At 32.2% G+C, this 21,958-nt stretch overlaps 3 protein-coding genes across 5 annotated transcripts in view; 1 reads left to right on the forward strand and 2 right to left on the reverse strand.

The window, feature by feature from the left end:
* LOC143045972 (uncharacterized) overlaps positions 1–1,278 on the forward strand; it is a 34,802-nt gene extending 33,524 nt beyond the window's left edge. For all 3 annotated transcript variants that reach the window (XM_076218866.1, XM_076218876.1, XM_076218884.1), the window contains 3 exons: positions 24–184; positions 536–660; positions 1,087–1,278. In XM_076218866.1, coding sequence (XP_076074981.1) covers positions 24–184; positions 536–660; positions 1,087–1,168 — 368 coding nt within the window. In that variant the 3' untranslated portion in view covers positions 1,169–1,278. The remainder of the gene's footprint in view (positions 1–23; positions 185–535; positions 661–1,086) is intronic.
* Positions 1,279–5,430: 4,152 nt separating this feature from the next.
* On the reverse strand, positions 5,431–15,297 carry LOC143045986 (podocan-like). Its single transcript, XM_076218897.1, has 2 exons — positions 15,039–15,297; positions 5,431–7,536 (listed from the first exon to the last, which is right to left on the reverse strand). The coding sequence occupies exon 2, from the start codon at positions 7,522–7,524 to the stop codon at positions 5,446–5,448; it is 2,079 nt and encodes a 692-aa protein (XP_076075012.1). The 5' UTR covers positions 7,525–7,536; positions 15,039–15,297; the 3' UTR covers positions 5,431–5,445.
* A 1,287-nt stretch (positions 15,298–16,584) lies between these two features.
* LOC143045993 (uncharacterized) lies at positions 16,585–19,587 on the reverse strand. The gene is made up of 2 exons (XM_076218910.1): positions 19,506–19,587; positions 16,585–18,806 (listed from the first exon to the last, which is right to left on the reverse strand). Exon 2 carries the CDS (start codon positions 18,789–18,791, stop codon positions 16,806–16,808), a length of 1,986 nt encoding a protein of 661 aa, XP_076075025.1. The 5' UTR covers positions 18,792–18,806; positions 19,506–19,587; the 3' UTR covers positions 16,585–16,805.
* Between the last annotated feature and the right edge of the window lie 2,371 nt (positions 19,588–21,958).

Here is a 21,958-nt window from a genome sequence, read left to right on the forward strand (position 1 = left end):
AATGTTGACAAATTTCATTGTAGATTATCCACCACCCATGTCTGATCAGTTCTTGGTACTGTTAACTCAGTCAATAGAAAATCCTAATTTTGAAGTAGGTGTGTCTCTCGGGGTGTCTAGAGTTGACACTAACAGCATACTGGAGGATAAATTGATGGCCACTGAAGAACATAAATTACTGGCGGTATTTAATTTTCCCTTTTTATTTTACTGTAAATACATCATGTCCACTATTTTCAGTAATATATAGTTTTTCAACTTTTGATATCCAAATACGAACGAAACTTATACGTTCCATAAAGAGTGAGAGTTGAATATCGCTTGAGATCAAATCGAGTTATTTTAGAGTTAAAAATAAAATGATGTTCAGTATTTGTCACTTTGATTTTTGATGTCTTAAAGAATCCACATAATTTAGAAATTCTATTTTTGTATATCCGTATAAGACCACAATTAAATCTTTTTCATGTCATTTGTTTATATAGATGAGAATAAAAAAAAAGTTGTTCATAAATTTTTGCGGGTTATTTTTCAGATTTTTGTTGAAGCAAGAGATAAGAAATCATCAAAAAGTGAGGCTTTAAGGGGTTTTGTTAATGCTATGGGCGAGGTAGAGATGCTAGTTGGAAAGAAATGGGTAATAATGGCAGCAGAAAACTGGTAAGATTTAAAAATCTTTTCAAAGAAAAACAGGTTACCACTGTTATAGTCGGTACGATTACCTTATTTACAACGGTATATTGAAATATTTTTGTTAGTCTCCAAAATATTTTGACTAGAATTATCGAGTGTAAGTAGAAGTAGAAGTAATGAATTCAAACTTGGATGAAAGGAGGCGGATAAATATGAGATTTTGTTGATTTGGAATCATAATTAGAAAGAAAGCTGTCTAACATTTGTTTTCTCTGTATAATCATTTTATAAGTGTTGTCACCACAAATAAGGTCTTTTTTTGTTACAGTTTGAAACAATTTGTATTGAAACACTATATATGATATAATTTCATGATCTATGATGAGCTTATTTTCAATTTAAAATATACTTCTTTCTTTAAATAATCATATTTTTATTGATATATTTCAACAGGCTGGAAGCAAACAAGAAAAATGATGATCCTTTTGTCAAAGAAGTGGAATCAGTTTTGCGGCCTATGCACTTGACCAGTTGACTATTTGTACTTGAAAAAATATAATAAAGATATTTTGATTGATATGAAATTCAATATTTTTTTAGTCATAAGTAAAGTAGTGATTTAATTCACAAGGAATGTATATGCTCGTTTTGTGTTTGTTTTAATAGATATTTATTTGCTCAAATTTCAGACTGCTCGTTTTCAAAGATAAAACTGTCATTTCAAATACTGACGCCGAACCTATAACTGCACGATTTTTAACCACATAAGAGTATAGAGACATTTTCCGTCATAGATTTAAAACCCTTATCTAATAGTTAGTTTCTATGTATTTTGCATTGTCGGGTTTTTGTTTTTTTTTTTTTGTTGAACTTCGGTGTTTAATGTTGTTTCGCTGTTTCCCTCGATTTTAGTGGGTTTTTTTTTGTTGCTTTCTCTCAATCGATTTATGACTTTTGAACAGCGGTATACTACTGTGGCCTTTATTTCTCGTGTGCATCGTTCATATACAAATGTAGTCCCGCTGGTAATTTTACAACTAGAGTACTAGGCATCGTAAACAATAACTTAAAAATTGGTCTCTCTCACAGATTATGCATGTTCTATGATTTATTTTGAAAACTATTCATGTTTGCAATTGAAAAGATCACGAAAAATCAAAATAATGCAAACGCTCAATATGTTTTGTGTCATAAGTATAGCAGTGATTGACAGACCAAGAATGTATATGCTCTGTTTGTGTTTGTTTTAAATGATATTTATTTGCTCCAATTTCAGACTGCTTGGTTTCATTCTGTTAAATCTCGAAATGAACGTATACTTTAAAGTAAACTCGAGAAGATACAAACTTATTTTGACTGTACCAGTTATATGAACCTCACCAGACTAAAGAATGAGACAGATAATTAATACGCACTACTGTAATGCCATAACGTGACCTTTACCGTCAGAGATGTAAAACCCCATAACACCTGATTTTTGGTATATCTAACATTGCCATAAAGCTCGAGGTTTGGCTAGCCACAAAATCGGGTTCAATCCACCATTTCCAGAATAATGCAGTTGTTATCTAATAGTTCGTTTCTATGTATGTTGCATTGTCGTTTGTATTTGTTGCACTTCAGTGTTTCGTTGTTTCGCTGTTTTCCTCCGTTTTAGTTTGTTACCCAGATTTGTTTTCTTTCAATCGATTTATGACTTTTGAACAGCAGTATACTCCTGTGACCTTTATTTCACGTGTGCATCGATTATATACAAATATAGTCCTGCTAGTCATTTTATAACTGGAGTCCTAGGCATCGTAAACAATAACTTATATTTGTAAGCCAAAGTCCGAAACGCATTAGGTCTCACTCATATATTCACGTAATATGATTTTTTTTTTTAAACTATTCATGTTTGCATTTTTATAGATCACAATAAAATCAAAGTAATGCAAACTTTCTGTTTCGAAGAAAAATTAAATTATTTTGTGGTACATAAACAGTATATGAATTTAGGTATTGATTTGGTATTTTTTTTTAAAAGTAAAGTGTCCATATATAAACAAAGTTTTCAAATCGAATTGAGTTTAAGGTTTGAATTACCTGGACTTACATCCAGAAAGCCGATTTAAGAAATCGTCTGTGCATTTAATTCACTGGTTGTCGTTTCTTGCTACGTTAATATTTGTTTTCGTCCATATTTTGTATATAATAAGCCGTTAGTTTTTTGGTTTGAATTATTTTACATTTGTCATTTCGGGACCTTTTATAGCTGGCTATGCGGTAAGGTCTTTGTTCATTGTTGAAGGTTGTACGGTGTCCTATAGCTGCTGGTTTCTGTGTCATTTTGGTCTCTTGTGAAGAATTATCTCATTGGCAATCATATCACATCTTCTTTTTTTATATTACAGATCATTGCTGTTATGTTCCATCGTTGACACCACAACCCAGTCCTCTTATTTTAATTTAAGACTATCAACCAATTGCAACCGTTTACCGAAATATTACTTGTAATGACCAACGTGAACTTTGTTTTAACAGCTCCATCTAAAACTTATATTGTATGCCTCTGTATTGCTTAAGTTGATCTTTTTTTATGAAGCAAACTATTCTCAAACATCTTTGTTACATTTATATTTTTTAGCATTTGTATTTTTTTTCCCTATCATTATTATTTATTGTTTATTTTCCCGATTATTATGTTATAAACTGGCAGTACTGAAAATCGGCTACAACTGTACAAGCATGAAGAAACATTACTTTGAATAAATAAAATTTTTATTTGATAATATCAACAGTAACACAATTATCAGTAACGCAAAAACATAATTTACTTCAACAACAATAATAAAACAATAATTAATTTATATTGCAACAATCATGATTCATATAAAATTGTCATGAGAAATGAGTAACAAAAATAGGATTTTTTAACTTTCAATATATGTTCTATCATACAAATGTATTTAACAGTGATGCAAAGGTGGAAGTATCATTTATTTAACATTACATTATTGAGAATTCAGCTGATGGATCATATTTGTTGACTGCAGAAACAAGGTAATTATAACTTATTATCAAAAACCGGGTTAAAGTTTATTCTATTTGCAATTCACAAACACATTGAGGCATTCGATTAGAACAACGCAGAAAAAAAGAAATGAAAAGTAAACTTAGGAAAGATAAATAAGTTAGACAAACAAGGCAAATAAGTAAAATTATCCTAATAAAACATTATCAAAATTAGGCAACTAACTAACAACATATAGTATTTGAAAACCATATATATATTGTCGGAAAACTTTTATTTTTGGTAAATATATCGAAAAATAAATATCCTATGTATTTTATAAAAAGTAAAATACCAAAAATACCGAACTTGCATCAAAGCAGAAGTGTGAATTAGTAGCAACTTTCTTGTATTCAAAGCATTCAAACTTAATCGTATATATGACATGATTTTTTAAAACTTGGGAAATATAATTAGTCTTCACAATGAAATTCTAGTCTTCATCAAGTTCATGCAATATTATATATACAATTTGAACAACTCTAATATATATATATATAATAGTTTTCAGCGATCATATTTAACAATATGGTCTTCAAAACAAACACACAAATGATATATTACAGATGTATAGATAAAACAAAAAAATAGCCAATAAAACTCCAATCGTCTTTTTCAAAATTCTTGAAAGAATATTCACCAGAAACAGTCGGAACAAAAAATCAATTCTGTGATTGCTGTATTTCTTATGACATCTAGATTTGATACTAAATAAAAAAAAATAGAGGATAGCTTGTTTGCGAATGGGCAACAAAAGTAACTTGATATAAAAAAAAATCTGATTTTCATTTTTGCTCTTTTGATGTGTTAATATACATCAATAATATTATAAAAGTAAAACATGGTTCACATATTTTGATATTCGAGAACACAAGATGGTATGCATTCCAATTGGAAGAATTGTTGAATTCAAAGTCACATAAATAAATCATTAATATGACAGGATTTTTAAATCAAGGAAAATGACCTTGGTTTTTCACAATGCAACTCTTGTCTTCTTACAATATTTATTTACAATTTTTAACAACTCGTATATCTTAGTTTTTATTAAAGTCTTCCATTCAGAACAAACACAGCAAATCATATATAGTATAGATGTTAAGACGAAACAGAAATTATGCAGAGTCATTAAAAATCCATTCATCCTATGAAAGTAAAACATGGTTGACACACAATTTGATATTCGTCTACACAACATGATATGCATTCCATAAATGCATTTGAAGGATTTTTTTTTTTGAGACAATGAAAATGATGGTCAATATGTCTGAATCTTACTCTTTCTCCAATCTTAACGTCATATTCGTTTTGTTATCCCCTTTACCAATCCATTTTTTTTTCAAATATATCATGCAATTCATTCTATTACATAAATGTGTCGTGCACCCTATACACAATGTTGTATTTATCTCTTAATAATTTTTTTTCAAATATGTACACTAAAAAAATCAACAGACAGTGCCTGTTGTCACAAACAGTAAGTTACATGTAGTCAGTTAAAACAATATCAACAGCAGTTCAACAAAAAATAGATATGTTACATACTTTAATTATATAGATTCAGGGCTATTTACGAATTTTAAAAACGCGATCGGGTAGGGGTGTCATGGAAGGCACTTTTTTTATGGACAACAACCACCAAAAACATTTTTTTATTTTACTGATAATTTTCTAAAATTAATATTTAGAAAACATAACTACATTATTATATGTGTTTTTATGGGTTTTCAATCTTCAAGGGGATATTTGGATTGTTTGTCTTATTGCGATGTTTCACTTTTTTCTTCATTTACATGTCGTAAAGCCATAGCAATATTTTCATTTTGTATTTCAGTGGTCTCGCTTACTTCATAGGCTCTGCTTCTCAATTTTCGACGCGCCATTACAACAGCAATTCCAACTAAAGCACCAATGAATACCGCAGCTACACAACCAATAGCAATATAAAAAGCACTGGTTCCTAAGAATGTGTTATAGAAATCATTACCTATAGCCTCTTCGGGAGTGTCTCGATTAAATATCCCAACTATTACTGAAGGATGAAGATGGTGAGCTGATGTTGATACTATTTCCATTATTTCTGTTGCATAAGTATATGGCGTTGATGAGATTCTAGACGGAAATGCTTTAAGGTCTGTTGTGGCAGACAAAACGAGCGATGTGTCATAGAATGAAAATGATGTTGATAATACTGTAGGACTTGTAGTAATTAAACAATTTTCGTCTAATTTTAGATTTTTCAACAACATACCCTGTAATTTTGGAGGCGCCTCACATCTTCCAATTAAATTAAGTCTAGGCATGCTGTCTCTTATCAACATTAGAGGACAGTCACAATGAACAGGGTTGTCATCTAATGATACAAATTCAAGAAAACGGATAGTTTCGAAGAAGTCATGTGGCAATGAATGTATTTTGTTTCCAGAGATATCCAGTCTTCTGAGAGATCGAGCATTTCTAAATAAACGTGCTGGAAGATGTTTAATTTTATTTCTTGCAATATTAAGATCCAATAAACTTGTTTGGTCATATAAGGTATCCCCTGAAAGATACACGAGTGCATTATCGTTTAGAAATAAGTCTGTAAGCATGAATTGATCTCTGAAGGCATTTTCATCAATAAAGTTTAATTTATTGTGTCCCATGTCTACTTTTTCCAAAGACTTTACCCCTTCAAATGTTAAGCTTGAAATATTTCGAATTTGATTATGACTCACGTTAAATGCTACAATAGTATTCTGTGAGGATTGGAATAGGTGGTCTGGTAAATTTGTAATATTGTTATATGATAAATCTAATACCGTTAGCGATGAAAGTGGCATTAAAGTGTCGTTGTTTACTTCAACCAATTTTGTCCGACTCATGTTTAAAAAACGTAAATTTCTAAAGCCAGTAAACCATTCCGCCGATACACGGTATAATGTACTTCCAGAAAGATCTAGTGTGTCGACTTGGGATTCAGACTTCGGCAAGATGAGATCCTCAATGTTATTCAAAGCCAAGTGTTTCAAGCTCTGTTGTTTGTCGAACAGATTTCTAGGTAGTGATTTAACGCCATCTATCATAACAGTCACTAAATTAACAGGCATTTTTCTATCGTCATTCACGCCCGAATGAAATAAGTTGCTCGGTAATGTTTGCATCATTTCAGTTTGTATTGTGACGGATTTCAATATAGTAAGTCCACTAAACGTATTCTCGTGCAGACTTTCAACGTTTGGTACATCCAGGTATATATCTACGAGCGTATCAATTCCAAAATTAAGCAGTTTTTCAGGAATACGTTTAGCTGTTTTAAAATTGGTGTGTAGAGTTTTTAATTTGAGATGACTAAATATGTTTTCACTGACTTCTTGACTGCCAAATACGATAGACATATAATTTAATCCTTCCAAATTCTCAAACGAATTCTCTTCAAATGTCTTTGCATGTATCCCTATCAGTTTGTGTAATTGTTTCAAATGTCCAAAAGAAGTGCTGTCGACCTTCTGCAATATATTTCCATCAAGGTTGAGTACATTGAGCTGGGTGGCTGTTGACAGGGATTGAGCTGGAAGGTATGTGATGTTGTTATATGAAAGGTTCAGATCCGTAAGATATCCTGTGAATAGTTTTAAACGTGCCAAGTCTTCACTATGAAGGTCATTGTAAGATAAGTCAATAACATGTACCTCACTTGGAATGGTTCCTGGAATTGAAGTTAGATCACGATCAGAACAATCAGCTGTGCATAAAAACCTTCTACGGAACCTGATTACATTGCACTCGCAGGGTTCACAAACTTCACATGAATATACAGTATTCAGGAACAATGCAAGTATAAATAACAACCTGGACATTCTGTCTGTGTCCTGAAATAGATAAAATCAATTATTCAAGCTCTACTTTTCAATTACATTTATAAAAGTTCAGTGCCTTGCGTACGACACATTTTTGCTAGAAAAGCATCATGCTAGCTCGAGCCCAAATGTTAAATGAAGAAAAATGCAAGGACTGTTCGGTTGTGCGTATCCTTAAAGGTATATTGAAGTTTCGGGTTCCGAAACGCGAAATACTGTATAAAAACCAAACCATAACATTTACTGCAATACGGGTGTTTTGATGTATATCGACCAATTTGGTTCGACGATTCTCGAAAATAACTCAATTATAAGGAAACAACAGTATACAAAACACAACATAAAAAAAAACTAAAATCCTGAGCACTACGAAACACACCAAAATAAAACCGGACGACTTATTGTGATCTTGAGAGATAAGCAGATCCTGCTCCAAATCATGTGACACTCGTCATAAGGCTCGTGTATTGCATACTTCTTTGTGTTATTTTATTGGGATGTAAAAGCGTTGACCGAAGTATATTTCGTATAAAGCGCTTTTTACAACCCTATAAAATTACATAAAGAAGTATTCCATAATTATTTGCAAGGATCATGAAAACACGATTTGTATAATCAATACATATGCACTTTATTGTGGAAGTTCGTGTCATCATGGATGCTACATTTCATTTTGAAATGAAGGCTAATTCAGAATGACTCGAATGCTAATTTTTGGTAGGACATGTAAAAAAATCCATCCGTCTGAAAACAATCTTCAGTAGTTTTATGCATACAGGCCCTGTTATTTATATTTTAGTTCGTTGATGTTATTTAACGGATACATTATTTGTTTGATACTATTTGTATTTGTAAATACAATATTTGAATCCAGTATCTACGGAAGCCCATTTAGGACCTCCAAAAAATATAATCTGAATTCAAAATCACGAATTTAAATCGTTATCGCGAACTGTATAATTCGCTATAAATTCGTTATCACAATTTTTGTATTTTTTTTTTAAAAAGATAAGGGTATTTACTATATAGAATTGTGCGGTGAGCCCGTCTACAGAACAACATTGCCACCATGGCCAAAAATAGAACCTAAGGGTAAACAAGGGTCAATTGCCGCTTTCAATCATATGGAATTATTTATAGATCTTTGCTTTTTCAATGATCATTTTCGCTATAATAATAGATTGCCTCTATCTATTATAATTTTCAAAATAATAGATAAAACACAAAATAAAAAAAAAATAGAGGCTCTAAAGAGCCGGTGTCGCTCACTTTGGTCTATGTGCAAGCAGCATATTAAACGAAGGACACAAAATATAGACGAGAATAGAATTCATGATAAAATTGTGTTTTGGTGATGATGATGTGTTTGTCAATATCACTTTACTGAACATTCTTGCTGTTTACAATTTTCTCTATCCATAATAAACTTGGCTCAATAGTTTCAAAGGAAAACATTTTGTAAAAGTTTACAAAAATTTACATAATTTACGAAAATTGTTTAAAATTTACTATAAAGAGCAATAACTCCTTAAGGGGTCAATTGACCGTTTTGGTTAAGTTGACTTATTTGAAGATCTTACTTTGCTATACATAATTGCTATTTACAGTTTATCTCTATCTAAGATAATATTGAAGATAGTAACCAAAACCTGCAAAATTTTCTAAAAATTACCAATTGAGGGGCAGCCACCCAACAACGGGTTGCCTGATTTGTCTAAAAATTTCAGGGCAGTTAGATCTTGACTTGATAAACAATTTGACCCCATGTCAGATTTGCTCTTAATTCTTTGGTTTCAGATACTTTAGCCCCAAACTGCATTTACCCATATGGACTATTTTTACCCATGTCATGTTGGCCATCTTGGTTAGTGGGCGGGGTCATCTGACACATTTTTTAAACTAGAAACCTCAATGATTATTGTGGCCAAGTTTGGTTAAATTTGGCCCAGTAGTTTCAGAGGAGAAGATTTTTGTAAAAGAATACTAAAATTTTAGAAAAATTGTTAAAAATTGATATTAAAGGGCAATAACTCCTTAAAGGGTCAACTGACAATTTTGATGATGTTGAATTATTTGTAGATCTTACTTTGCTGAACCGTATTGCTGTTTACAGTTTATCTCTATCTATAATATTATTCAAAATAATAACCAAAAACTGCAAAACTTCCTTAAAATTACTTATTCAGGGGCGGCAACCCAACAACAGGTTGTCAGATAATCTGAAAATTATACGACAGATAGATCTTGACCTAATAAACAAATTTACCCCATGTCAGATTTGTTCTAAATGCTTTGGTTTCAGAGATATAAGCCAAAATCTACATTTTACCCCTTTGTTCTACTTGTAGCCATGGCGGCCATCTTGGTTGGTTGGCCCGGTCATCGGACACATTTTTTAAACTAAATACCCCAATGATGATTGTGGCCAAGTTTGGTTAAATTTGGCCCAGTAGTTTCAAAGGAGAAGATTTTTGTAAAAGTTTACGCAGGACGCAGGACGCCAAGTGATGAGAAAAGCTCAGTTGGCCCTTCGGGCAAGGTGAGCTAAACACGTCAAAAAAAGCAAAGATTATTCCTATAAATAGTCATCTTACAATTTTGATGTAAATTGTGGAAGTTCGTGTCCTCATGGATGCTACATTTATTATCTTGTGATAAAATGATTTTTAGCTGTTTCAAGATAAAAGAAAAAACCTGGCAGGTTTCCCTTTTGTGTTATTTTACACCATGTCGGCCATGTTACGCAGACTGGTTCATTGCACATATTGTTGAATTCAGAAACATGATTTACTTCTCCCTCTTTACTTCACTTAAGGTTAGCCTTATCTATTTTTGCACTTATATTCTATTTTCTTACTCTTCATATCTTTTTTTTCAAATTAGCTGCACTCCTATTATGTTTTCGTCATTATTAAATAATTGTTTTATTATTAACATACATTGAAATAACTAATACTTGAATGTGATTGGTATGTTAGATTTTCATTCCTAGGTTTACACTCCGATAAACCATGTTTGTGAAACTACTTTCTTTGTCTTGTGTAAAATGAATTTATGTGCGATACACACTAATGATATTCATCGCTCTAAAAAAAAACTTTAGATAAAAAAAAAAACAAGGAATAAAAATATATTGGTCAAGAAATGTTAGGATTAAAATAATAAACACCTTTTTCCTAGTGAGTTTTAGTGTAAAACTGGTTCGCTGGCTAATAACTTGCTTATCAGGGCCAAGTGAGCTAAACATCATCTGTAATAATGAATTTTAATCCGAAATCACAATTTACAGAAATATCTGTGATAACGAATTCGTTATCACGAATCTAATCTGTTAAATCAATTATCAATTCGTTATAACGATTTAAATTCGTTATCACAAATTACAAAAAAATGCGATAACGAATTTAATTTGTAATAACGAATGACACAATCTGTTATTACGATTTCCATAAATTCGTTATCAGGAATTTAATATGTTATAACGATTAGTACAATTACTTATAACGATTTAAATTCGTGATTTCGAAATTAAATTACAATGTATATTTTTGGGAGGTCCTAAATGGGCTTCCGTAAGTATCGACCAGATAACGAACCTTTTCTAAAATAGAAATAGACACGCTCACCCAGCGTACATAAGTATAAACTATAAATGTCTATTTCAAAATCAAAAACTCGGATTTTACCCACATTAACCACGAGATCATAAAAGGCGGTTAACAAAAGACGACATAATTTAAAACAGGTATAGTAGACCACAAAAGCTCAATTTCTAAATGGAATGCTTATCCTTATTTTGTTGCCGTTGTTACATTCTTTATTCAATAATGGGAGAAAATAGTATGCATTGATATAAAACTCTTGAAGCATGGTGCTAACCTTAATAATTTAATCAAAGTAACGAAAAGTAAGCAAAGGTTACACGGCTACATAAAAGCAATCAAGTTATCACCATCAGTTTATTGTGGGGTTCATGTCGCTCTTTCTGACTTTTTTATTTATTGATGTGTTGGGACTTTTCGTAACATTGTCTGACGTTCCTATGAAACTATAGAGATCATAATTATATTCTCAGTTTTCGACAGTCTAAAGAATAAGTTATGCATCCGGCATAGATACCCTGTAAAAATCGCTTATTTTGGCCTAGTCGTAATTTCTACATTTTATATCATGTTTAGATTTAGACCTCAAATCGAAATTGGAAACTTTTCAAACCTTGACTTGACTTTTCGACATTTGTAAAATATTATCTTGACTTTAAAAAATTAGAAATTTCGACATCAAGAAAGCTGACCAAAGTTTCGACTTGTTTTACAAATAAGTATTTTAAATCTCCAAATTTTGAGTATAAGCCATAATTTCAAGGTTTTTAAATTTACAAATTTATTTTAAAATGAGTTTTAAAACGTCGAAATTTCAAATTCAAAATGAAATGTCAAGTTTTGTTTATACTTGTCCATAGGTTTTTATGTACGTTTAAGCTTATTTAAAAAGTTTCAACAGCCAGTGAATTACATCTAGAATAAAACGTTGGTGGTTTTTTTGTTAAATTGACGTAAGAAATAAAAATGACAAAATGTTGTAGTTGAAAAAAACTTATCAAAGATGGTAAGCTCATAAGCGAATTTATGCTTTGGACAATGTAAACACAGTGACAAAGTAACAGATTTGTTAAGGAATATGGAGTTCATACATATATGATACAGAATTATTTTCAAAACTTATTTTCACTCTCTATCTAAGAAAAATTCAGTTTTATTAAATGCTAAAAGATCCTCCGATTCAAATATGAATGCAAGAGACCTGTGCTTTAAAAAAAAAAAGCTAGTATCAATTATACAATGGTGAAGCAAACTTGTGGAAACATTTTAAAAGTATCAAAGCTTACATTTAAGGGGCCATCGGCTTCTGGGCCCTTACGATTTTCCATCCTTGACAAAGAAGAAATATTTTTAACTCAATTTTCACATTTCTACCAGATATTTTTTTTCTATTAAATGTCTCTTAATGAATGTGAAAACAAGAAATGGTATTATTTATAATGCAACTAATACGTTTTTGTTATCTTTTTACTTGTAATTTCTTCAATACATGTATATAGTAATAGACATTTTCAACAACTAGCTACACCTACAGTTAGCAATGACACCGACAAGCGCTTCTAGATTCTTTGATAAAATTGAAGAAAAAAATGTATTTTTTGCAAGACTTTGGAAAAGGACGGGACTTATCGGTTTCACTAGCTATCCAAACCACTTCAACTCTCCTTGAATGTGTAATAAACATGTGTTTATTGATTTCAGGAAACAAGAACTAAACTTCTTCAACACCTCAGCTGTCTTCTAAAATTTTGACAGCTCGGTCGTGTCAGTGTATCGGTCTTGTTCTCGCGCGGGAGGTCTGGATTTCGATTCCCGGTCGGTTCAAACCAGAAACTTAAAATCTGGTATTTGATGCTTCTCTGCTAAGCACACGACATATAGAAGTAACAGCAAAGATTGGTCGGCTCGCTGTCAGAATAATGTGTTCGAGTAAGGTGAGATGTCTTCTTGTGAAATGTTACCGTGTGCACGGCAAAAGCATATAAAAGTTCTGGCTCAGAGCTTAAGCCCAGTACTAAGCGGAGGTTATATCCATATTACATAAATATATTTCTTGTCCTGAATATGCATTTGATGTGCCGTTGGACGTTAAATATCCATCCATCATCACTACCTTTTATTTTTCATAAGAGGAAGCTTTCTATATAAACCTTTGAAGGATATACATGTTATTGATTTTTCCAAAGTTTTTATAGATATGAAAAATGCAAAGGTACATGTAGTGTCAACTTGGTTGATAAATCATCATTTTTAAAACCAAATCTGTCTACATGTCTAATCAGATTGCAACTTTTAACCAATCTAATGCATTGAGAGATATCCATTTAAAAAACATATCTAAAGCTAAATGCAAAGATCAAAGTGTCATTTCAGAATAAAACTCGTATTTTTTTGATAATTTTTTATCCTAAATTTTTAATTCACGATTTATAACTTAACTTAAATGACAAATGAATCATACTTAATATGTTTATAAACAAAAAGAGATGTGTGGTTTAATACATTACTGAGACAGCAAACCAACAACAATAAAACAATTGACATATATAGAAATCAACATAATGTCTTAAACAAGACGATGACACTTATGTAAATAGAATGTGGGGCCCTTTACAACTTGCTGTTGGTGTGAGCCAATATATCAAATGCTAATTCAGCAAGCCTCCGACCAATAACTAAGCCATCAAATTCATAAACATGTCATGTTTCGTTTCAATATATATTGAAAAAAATCCTATGGGGCCGAAGTTGGCATTTTGAATTTCCGATCCTTTTTTAAATAAAAAGATATTAAAAAATATTTCTCTGCGAACATATAACTTACAAATGTACTCATTTCCTTCCCGAATGATTCTTCTATAAGAATTATGCTTAAGTTTTCTAATCCACAACGCCAGTATACATTTATCTTTTGTTCAGGTCAACATATTTATATTTCCCTGTGAAAGCAACATGACTGGCAATTTTTTCCAATACCCGGAAGACAACAATATATACATAGAAAAAATAATTGACCAAATGTTCGTTTGGTAGTAAGGGAAAATGGAAGTGGGAGTAGGAGGAGGGAATTGGAAATTATGGGGAGAAAAATGAAAATCAGGGACCCCTTAAATCTTGCGATGCCACTTTTCGCGCTGAACGCATTTACCATGATTTCTAGGAATGAGGGTGGTGACACGTTTTCGGGATGGGAAATATAGGGGTAAGAAAAACGGCATTTTGAAAATGTAAATGATGGAAGCGGCCGAAAATTTACTATAAAGCGGGATTTTGGAAAGGAGCACCCCTTTGTCTTCCCCCTTTAAGTTATTGCAAATTTCGTGAAACTAACGGATATGGGAGAAAACAAATCGTTTTGAAGTTATGTCCTGCACTCTCTAGCTTTCACTTTCAGTTTATTGTCTCAATATTGTATGCCATAACTATTTTGTAAATGTGTTTGTGCAAATAATTTTTAAATATTGTCTATTGTCTAACTGCTAGATATCACATGATCAGGTGACTTACGACAAACACCCCAAACCCACACGCACAGTCAACTGGCATGGGTCAGTTACAAGTTTCTTAGAAAGAAAAAATAGAATGTTTTGGTTTTTGAATTTTTCATGGGGAACTGCACAGCAATCTGCAGACTAAAACAATGAGTAAAACATAGATACGGAGCGTCGTTCATACCATTGATAAGAGTTAGAGAAACTGACAAGAGTAAATACAGATTAAAGAAGATTTTAAAAAATCATCATCTCAGCGACATCTGACAATAAAATATCGATATTGAACTCCAGGGACTGCAAGACCTATTTTCAAACATGGACTCTGGTCTCTTTCACTACATCGATGCAATTTTAATGTCTGTTTAATTCCATTTTAACTTGTTTATAATACTGTTTACTATTTTTAGTTTTAACTTACCAAATTAATGCACTAACTGCACTGGAATAGACAAAATGGGAAAAAATCGTCTGCAATGAAAACACCGGAAGTGTTTAAAATGATGTAATTTTGAAATGTCAGTGGGAATGTTTTTCCGGGCCACATCATCTCAGAAGTTAGTAAGTAGATTGCTAAGCTGGTTCTCGGCTGACTACTACTTTGTTCATTGTTTGAGTAGTTTGATCTTGTTAAGTAGTTTGCTCCCCACCTTAGTTGTTTTGTTGGAGTCTTTATTTATTTACTGTGATTAGTTCATTCATGTAAATCTAAAAAATGCATTAGCTGGCCAATTTTTTCATGCTTTTTTTGCCTCACTTGTCTTTGTTTTGTGTTCAATATTTCATTATTTTAATTTTATTTCTGTTTAATTTTGTTATTGAATCCTTTTTTAAGGGGGCAAAGGGTACTTTATTAGCATGCATGTATTTTTTAATTTTTGTTTTGTTTTGATTTTGTTTTTCGGCGCGTGTGATATATTCTGATCTTGTCTCAAGTTGTTTTTGCAACGATTTCGGACACAACTATACTATAAAGGTCATTCAAAAGGACCTCAAAGAAGCCATATTTGTTTTTCTTGATAAATACTCAATATTGCTAAAAAAAAGATATATTGAGAAAAAACTTTTATACGCTTACAATTTGCACTTTTTCTAAATTTTAATACAGGCGTTGGTCATATTAGATATGTGAGAATTCCTCACTAACGAATTTGATATTTTAATTTAATTTGAATTTAATTTAGATAATCTTAACAATTTTTTAACAAAATTTCTGATTGTCTTTCAAATATAACGAGCAGTTATATAAATCGATGGTCGAAGATTGAGACCATGGTGAATGACAGATTCCTGTAGCTTACAACTTTGAAAAACGAGAATGTGCAATAAAAGTGATTTAGACATGATAATGTCTGAATAAGCCACTAAAATTGAAAAATGAATACAACTAGTGACGACAGGTCCGCGGGTCTGTTACTGATTTATCATGAAGGAATTATTTCTTAACTAATACTTTATAATTTTTTTGATTTAAGAAATAATTTCTTCATGTCATGCTCTATGCTTATTTTAACATGGTTAGGCATTATATTTGTCGATATTTTACACTGAGCGTTAGTCTGTGCATTACATTTCATATTTGATAAGTTTAGAAACTACGAGCAGGGTAAATATATGTTGTTTTATAAAAATATATAATAAAAGTTTATGCCAGCTGCTTAAATGTATATACATTTTTGTATTTAAAAGGATAACGATGGAAATAACGTTAATATACACAGTAAGTTCGTGCGCATGTGTCAAACATATGTTGTGCTCATTAGAACAAATCATCAGAAGCAATATGAAACTTATCGGAATTTGCTTACACGTAATGTTAAACTTATCATTTTCGAGCTGCTGACTAAATATGAAGTCATTCAGCATAGTACAAATATCCATGAAATCTAATCTTTATACAGTTGAATAGGTAACTGTAGATTATTCAAAAGAGAAAAAAAAAGATTGAAGAGAACACAAAAAAGTCATTTCAAAAGCCATATTATTGCTATAATGATATATAAATCTCATTTACAGAGCTTTAAAGTTAAATTAGAACGTAATTGAACAGAATAAAAAATACCTACAACAACAAAAATAATACCACACAACACAATAGTTTGCATAACTTGGTGTTTAAATGGAAATCACAAGTGTAAAAAAAAACCAATTCAATAATCCAATGTTACATTGTGAACAATGATCTAAATCATGGAGGCGGAAGGATATACGTTCCTCGTCTGCGTAAATCTTTACAGACATTACTACAACCAATAGCAGTTGTTATAATTATCACGGTGCCTAATATGCCAACACAAACATACAATACAATAAAACCGATGCCATGCCATATGGTAGTTTGCTGCTTTGCTAACAGGGACCGGTTAACATATACAGATGTAGGGTGTTCTTCAGTGACATCATAATGCTCAATAGTGTGACTATTTCCAGATAAATTGTCGTTTGATGTGTTACTTGCTAAAACGTCAACCAATTTGGTACTGACCGATATCATTGCTAGTGTCGGGTTAATAGTTTGTTTAAAGCTAGTTTTCTGGGAATCTGTTGTAACTTGTATTGAGGAAAACAGACTAACAGATGAGGACCCTTCCTCAATATTATAACACGATTCATCTCGTTTTAGTTTCGACACTTGGTACGCATAATACTCCTCAGGTGTTTTGCAGACTCCTTGTATCTGTAAATAACGATATTTCACTCTTAGCAAATGCACGCTACAATCACAGTGTAAGGGATTACTTTCCAGGTTAAGACTGGATAGTTGATATAAATTATCAAAAAGGGTAGATGCTATCCTTGAAATATTATTCTTCCCGAGTTCTATCACTTGAATGGATAGAACGTTTGAGAAGAGAGTATCTGGAAGTGTAGAAATCAAATTTCCCCTGCATTTCAAGTCGGTCAACATATTTAGTTTTTCAAAAGCCTTCGCGTGAATTAACTGTATTTTATTATGGCTAAGATCTAATACTCTAAGAGATTTTAGCATGTTGAAGTAAAATGGCTGAATTCTTGGTATTTGATTGTAACTTAAATCTAAAAAGTCTAATGTGTAACGACAAGCTTCGAATAACTTCTCTGGCAGAGTAACTATCTTATTTCTGGACAGATCGAGATCAGATAGAGAGGACAGTCCAATGAATGATTCGCTTTCAAGTGATGTCAACGACGAATTACTCAAATTTAGCTCTCTTAAATTTGTCAGTTTCATGAAGACATCAGGTGATACTCTAAATACATTGCTTCCAGACATGTCAAGATTATCTAGTTGAATCGGTAAATCAAGTGGTGGAATATCTTCTATGTTTTTCAGAGTAGTAAATTTCAAACTTAGTTGTCCTTTAAAGAGATCACGTGGGATAGACTTGACACCTATAATAGAAATTTTGTTAAGGTGCAAGGGCATGCTAGTAGCAGAGGGTCTATAAAAAAGACTGTTTGATAGCCATCGTATGTTGCCACCACGAATTGTCAGTGTCTTCAGAACTGTAAGCCCATCAAATATACCGTTTGGCAAAGATGATAATAAAGGTCCGTCAATAGTTAGTCTAGTCAGCGTGTTCGTTCCAAAATGAAATAACGAAATTGGGATTTCTTTTGCATATCGAAATGTCACATCGAGATGAAACACTTGTAAATTTTTGAAAATATTTTCATCGATCATTTCCTGTTCAAATATAACCGAAAGATCTTCCAAACTTACTAATTTCCAGAAAGCTGAACGATGAAACATCTTGGCTGAAATACCGCTAAGTTTTCGCAAATTTAAAGCAAAAAATAAACGATCATCAATATAATCCAGCACATTCCCCGTCAAATCAAGTTCCTCAAGATGTCTAAGGGACGATAATATATCCGTGTTTATAATTGTGACATTATTACTTGCTAGGGACAAAGACATCAGATCCTTACCATACAATTCAAGATTTTTTAAACTTGAACTACCAAGCGAGTTAAATGACAAATCCAGGCGATGAATGTTTCTTGGCAAGTTATCTGGTAAAGTTTTAATGTCTTTTCCAGTGCAGTTGACGGCATATTCCATTTCATAATTTCCACGTTTCCTACTACATATACAGTTGCCACACGCACCATCTGTCCATTGTTGAGTTGCCGACGACAATAGCGGTAAAAGTAAAAACACAATTGGTATCCTTAATGAAATCACCATCATTAGACAGAAAATAATCTGGAAAGAAAAAAAAATGCATGTCCTTGCATAATAGGTTTAATCCTAAATAGAGCTGTATTCGATACTAAAAATATATATTAAAACGCACATGTATGTATGTTTCTCACCCATTTCATATTTGTTATTTTCTCTCTTTTGCACCAAACGAGACATATCAAGTGTGAAACCGGTAGGATAATTTTCCATTTTAGTAAGATAGCATTGAAAAATGATGGTAGTTTTAAATGCGGGTGTTATTCTTCACCTCGCTTATAAATCCCGATAATGACCATTTTACTATTATGTAATGATTTTTATATAATGAATATATATATATGAAACATTTAGTATTCAGCTCTGCGATCTTGTTTGTAGTTTTTATATTCAAATGCTTTTTGTGACAGCGGAAAACAGTTTGGATTCCAAAAATTGCAATGTATTGTAGTTCGTCTTTTTGTCTTTTTTTTTGGTCTTTTTTTTTTTTTTTTTTTTTTTAAATTGGAACGTATTATTCCAACTTAACTATACATATGCTTCAAATTTTATTGAAAAGGTAAAATTAATCTGAGCCGTTCAATATTTTGTTAGGTGCAATCTCTAAATGTAAATGTAGTACCAAGCAATTTTTCACTTAATCGTATCCGATTTGGAATCACTTTTGTTGCCTAAAAAATAACAAAACTGAACATAGGTTGGACAAAATATAAATCAACTTACCGATATGGCGTATCTTGATCACTTGTGATGGAACTTGTAATTATCTCATCACCTGACAGTGAGTGACGTTACAAAGTCTATATTTGTATTCTCCTGCTAAAGTTCACTTGTCAATGTACATCGAAATATTAGTATTTGGAAGCAGCAGATACCGATTCTAACCTTTGCCTCTTTTGAAATATACATATTATGTGCAGTCTATATATGCTATACTACATCTGGTTGATTTTTATTATCAGAAGCTAAATTAAGTGATTAATTTGTTTTGTAACCCACCGCCCCTTTTTTCACTTGTTTTATGTTGTTAAGGCAATGCTAATAGTTTTCGCATGTTTGCATTACGTATGTTGATATGGCAAGACTTTCCGAAGGTAGAGTTTTTATACTATACTTTGAAAAGTATCTACTTATAAAACAAGCACTCGGAAAAAATAATTTCTTGAGAGTTTTGTCAAAGAAAACTATAAAAAAAAAAAAACGGAGAATTTTTATGACATGTACTTATGTGCTTAAGACATCATTTCCTCTGATTTTTTTCCAGTGTGCCTGATTTAAATAATACATGGACGGTTGATATTCAGTTCATGCCGCGTAAATATTAGGTGACGCTACTTGCTGCTATGTCCATTTTGGTGTAAAAGCTCTCACAACTTGTCTTTTCGCTTCTTGCTTTCTTATTTTTTTCTATAACCAATCCGATGATTCCCCCCCCCCCCCTCACTCCCGTGTGATCAAGCTTTTTCAACATTTTTTGTTAGGAAAAAGACTGAATATGAGATCTTGATATGATCTTTTATCTCATACCCATGCTAATGAAAAGAAATAGTGAATATAAACTCAGGACACAAAACCCCGATTTGAAAAACCTCAACCGAAGGATTGATTGATTGGCCATTTTTTTGTTTTACGCCACTTTGAGCACTATTAGTTACATCATGACGGTCAGTTTTTATGGTGAAGCAATCTTGAGTACCCAGAGAGAACCATCGTTTTATATTGCTGTTCATCGCTTTGAACTAGATCTCAGTAACTGTGAGTTCACTCAGATCTGTACTTGTGCCTTTTTTATGTTGGGATGTACCCCGAGAGAAGAGTCTCGAGAACCATCGTTTTCTAATCATCGCTTTGAACTAGATCTCAGTAACTGTGAGTTCTCTCAGATCTGTACTTGTGCCTTTTTTATGTTGGGATGTACCCAGAGAGATCCATCGTTTCTATTGCTGTTCATCGCTTTGAACTATAGATCTCAGTAACTGTGAATTCTCTCAGATCTGTACTTATGCCTTTTTTATGTTGGGATGTACAAGTATCGCCACGTCCACTCTGTGTTTTTGTAAGATTTATTTCTATTTGTATGCATCTGATGTGTTAAGCCCTTTTTAACTGATTTTATAGTTCGTTCCCAGGTTAGGGGAGGGTTGGAATAACGCTAACATATTTAATCCCGCCAAGTTGTGTTTGTATGAGCCTGTCCCAAGTCAGAAGCCTGTAATTTACTGAGTGGTCGTCGTTTGTTGATGTGTTACATATTTGTTTTTCGGTTAATGTTTTGTTAACGTTAGTTAGTTCTCTCTTTTGAATTGTTAAATACATTCGTCATTTCGTGGCCTTTAAAGCTGACTATTCGGTATGGGCTTTGCTCATTGTCGGAGGCCTTACGGTGACCTTATGTTGATTTCTGTGTCATTTGGTCTCTTGTGAAAAGTTGTCTCATTGGCAATCATACCACATCTTCTTCTTTTTATATTATCTTAAAACCACATTTAGGACTGCATGTAGCAAAGCTCATTCAGTGGAGCCCTATTAGATGTTGATCATGCTACAACTGTATGAAAAGAAACATTCTATTACCTATGATTTTCCTGTGCTTATTTACCTATAATCATGTCTTTTGTAAAGCCGTAATTTGATCATTGCTGAAAATGACCTGATATGAAATGAAAGTAGTAAGATGTTGATTTATGAGAAAATTGCTGGTTTCTACGTATGTACAATTTCAAGGTGATGAGACTTATTTCTGAGGGAAATTGTTTTTTTTAGTACGCTGCTTCTTTGTTGAGTAGCTGAAAAGTCAATTATCGCTACAATGAACAATCATGCATTTTCTCAAGTTGGAAAACACCTCTGTTGCATTACTGTAACTGATCATTACTATTATCCTGAGTTTACGGTATTATTTCTCAGAATTTCAAGACTTTTTAATTTGGGACATACAACAAAGGTATTTTTTTTCTATGTTAATACATGGAAGTATTATATTCAATATAATACTTCCATGGTTAATACAAACATTTTCCTTTCATACACTATGGTCTAAGGTCATGCGCATTTCAACAGCTTATGGAGTCGTTTATTCCAACTATGTTGGATGTGTAATGGATGATGCTTAGTGTGGAAAATGATTCATTTATTAGTCAGTGTAATTAGGTTTAAACCAGATTTCAGTGACTGAG

Source organism: Mytilus galloprovincialis, chromosome 1 (assembly GCF_965363235.1).
Source record: "Mytilus galloprovincialis chromosome 1, xbMytGall1.hap1.1, whole genome shotgun sequence".
Lineage (NCBI taxonomy): Eukaryota > Metazoa > Mollusca > Bivalvia > Mytilida > Mytilidae > Mytilus > Mytilus galloprovincialis.

Bases quoted from the DNA above. Each gene is read 5' to 3' on its own strand.
- LOC143045993 (XM_076218910.1), bottom strand. From the start codon at position 18,791: ATGATGGTGATTTCATTAAGGATACCAATTGTGTTTTTACTTTTACCG.
- LOC143045986 (XM_076218897.1), bottom strand. From the start codon at position 7,524: ATGTCCAGGTTGTTATTTATACTTGCATTGTTCCTGAATACTGTATAT.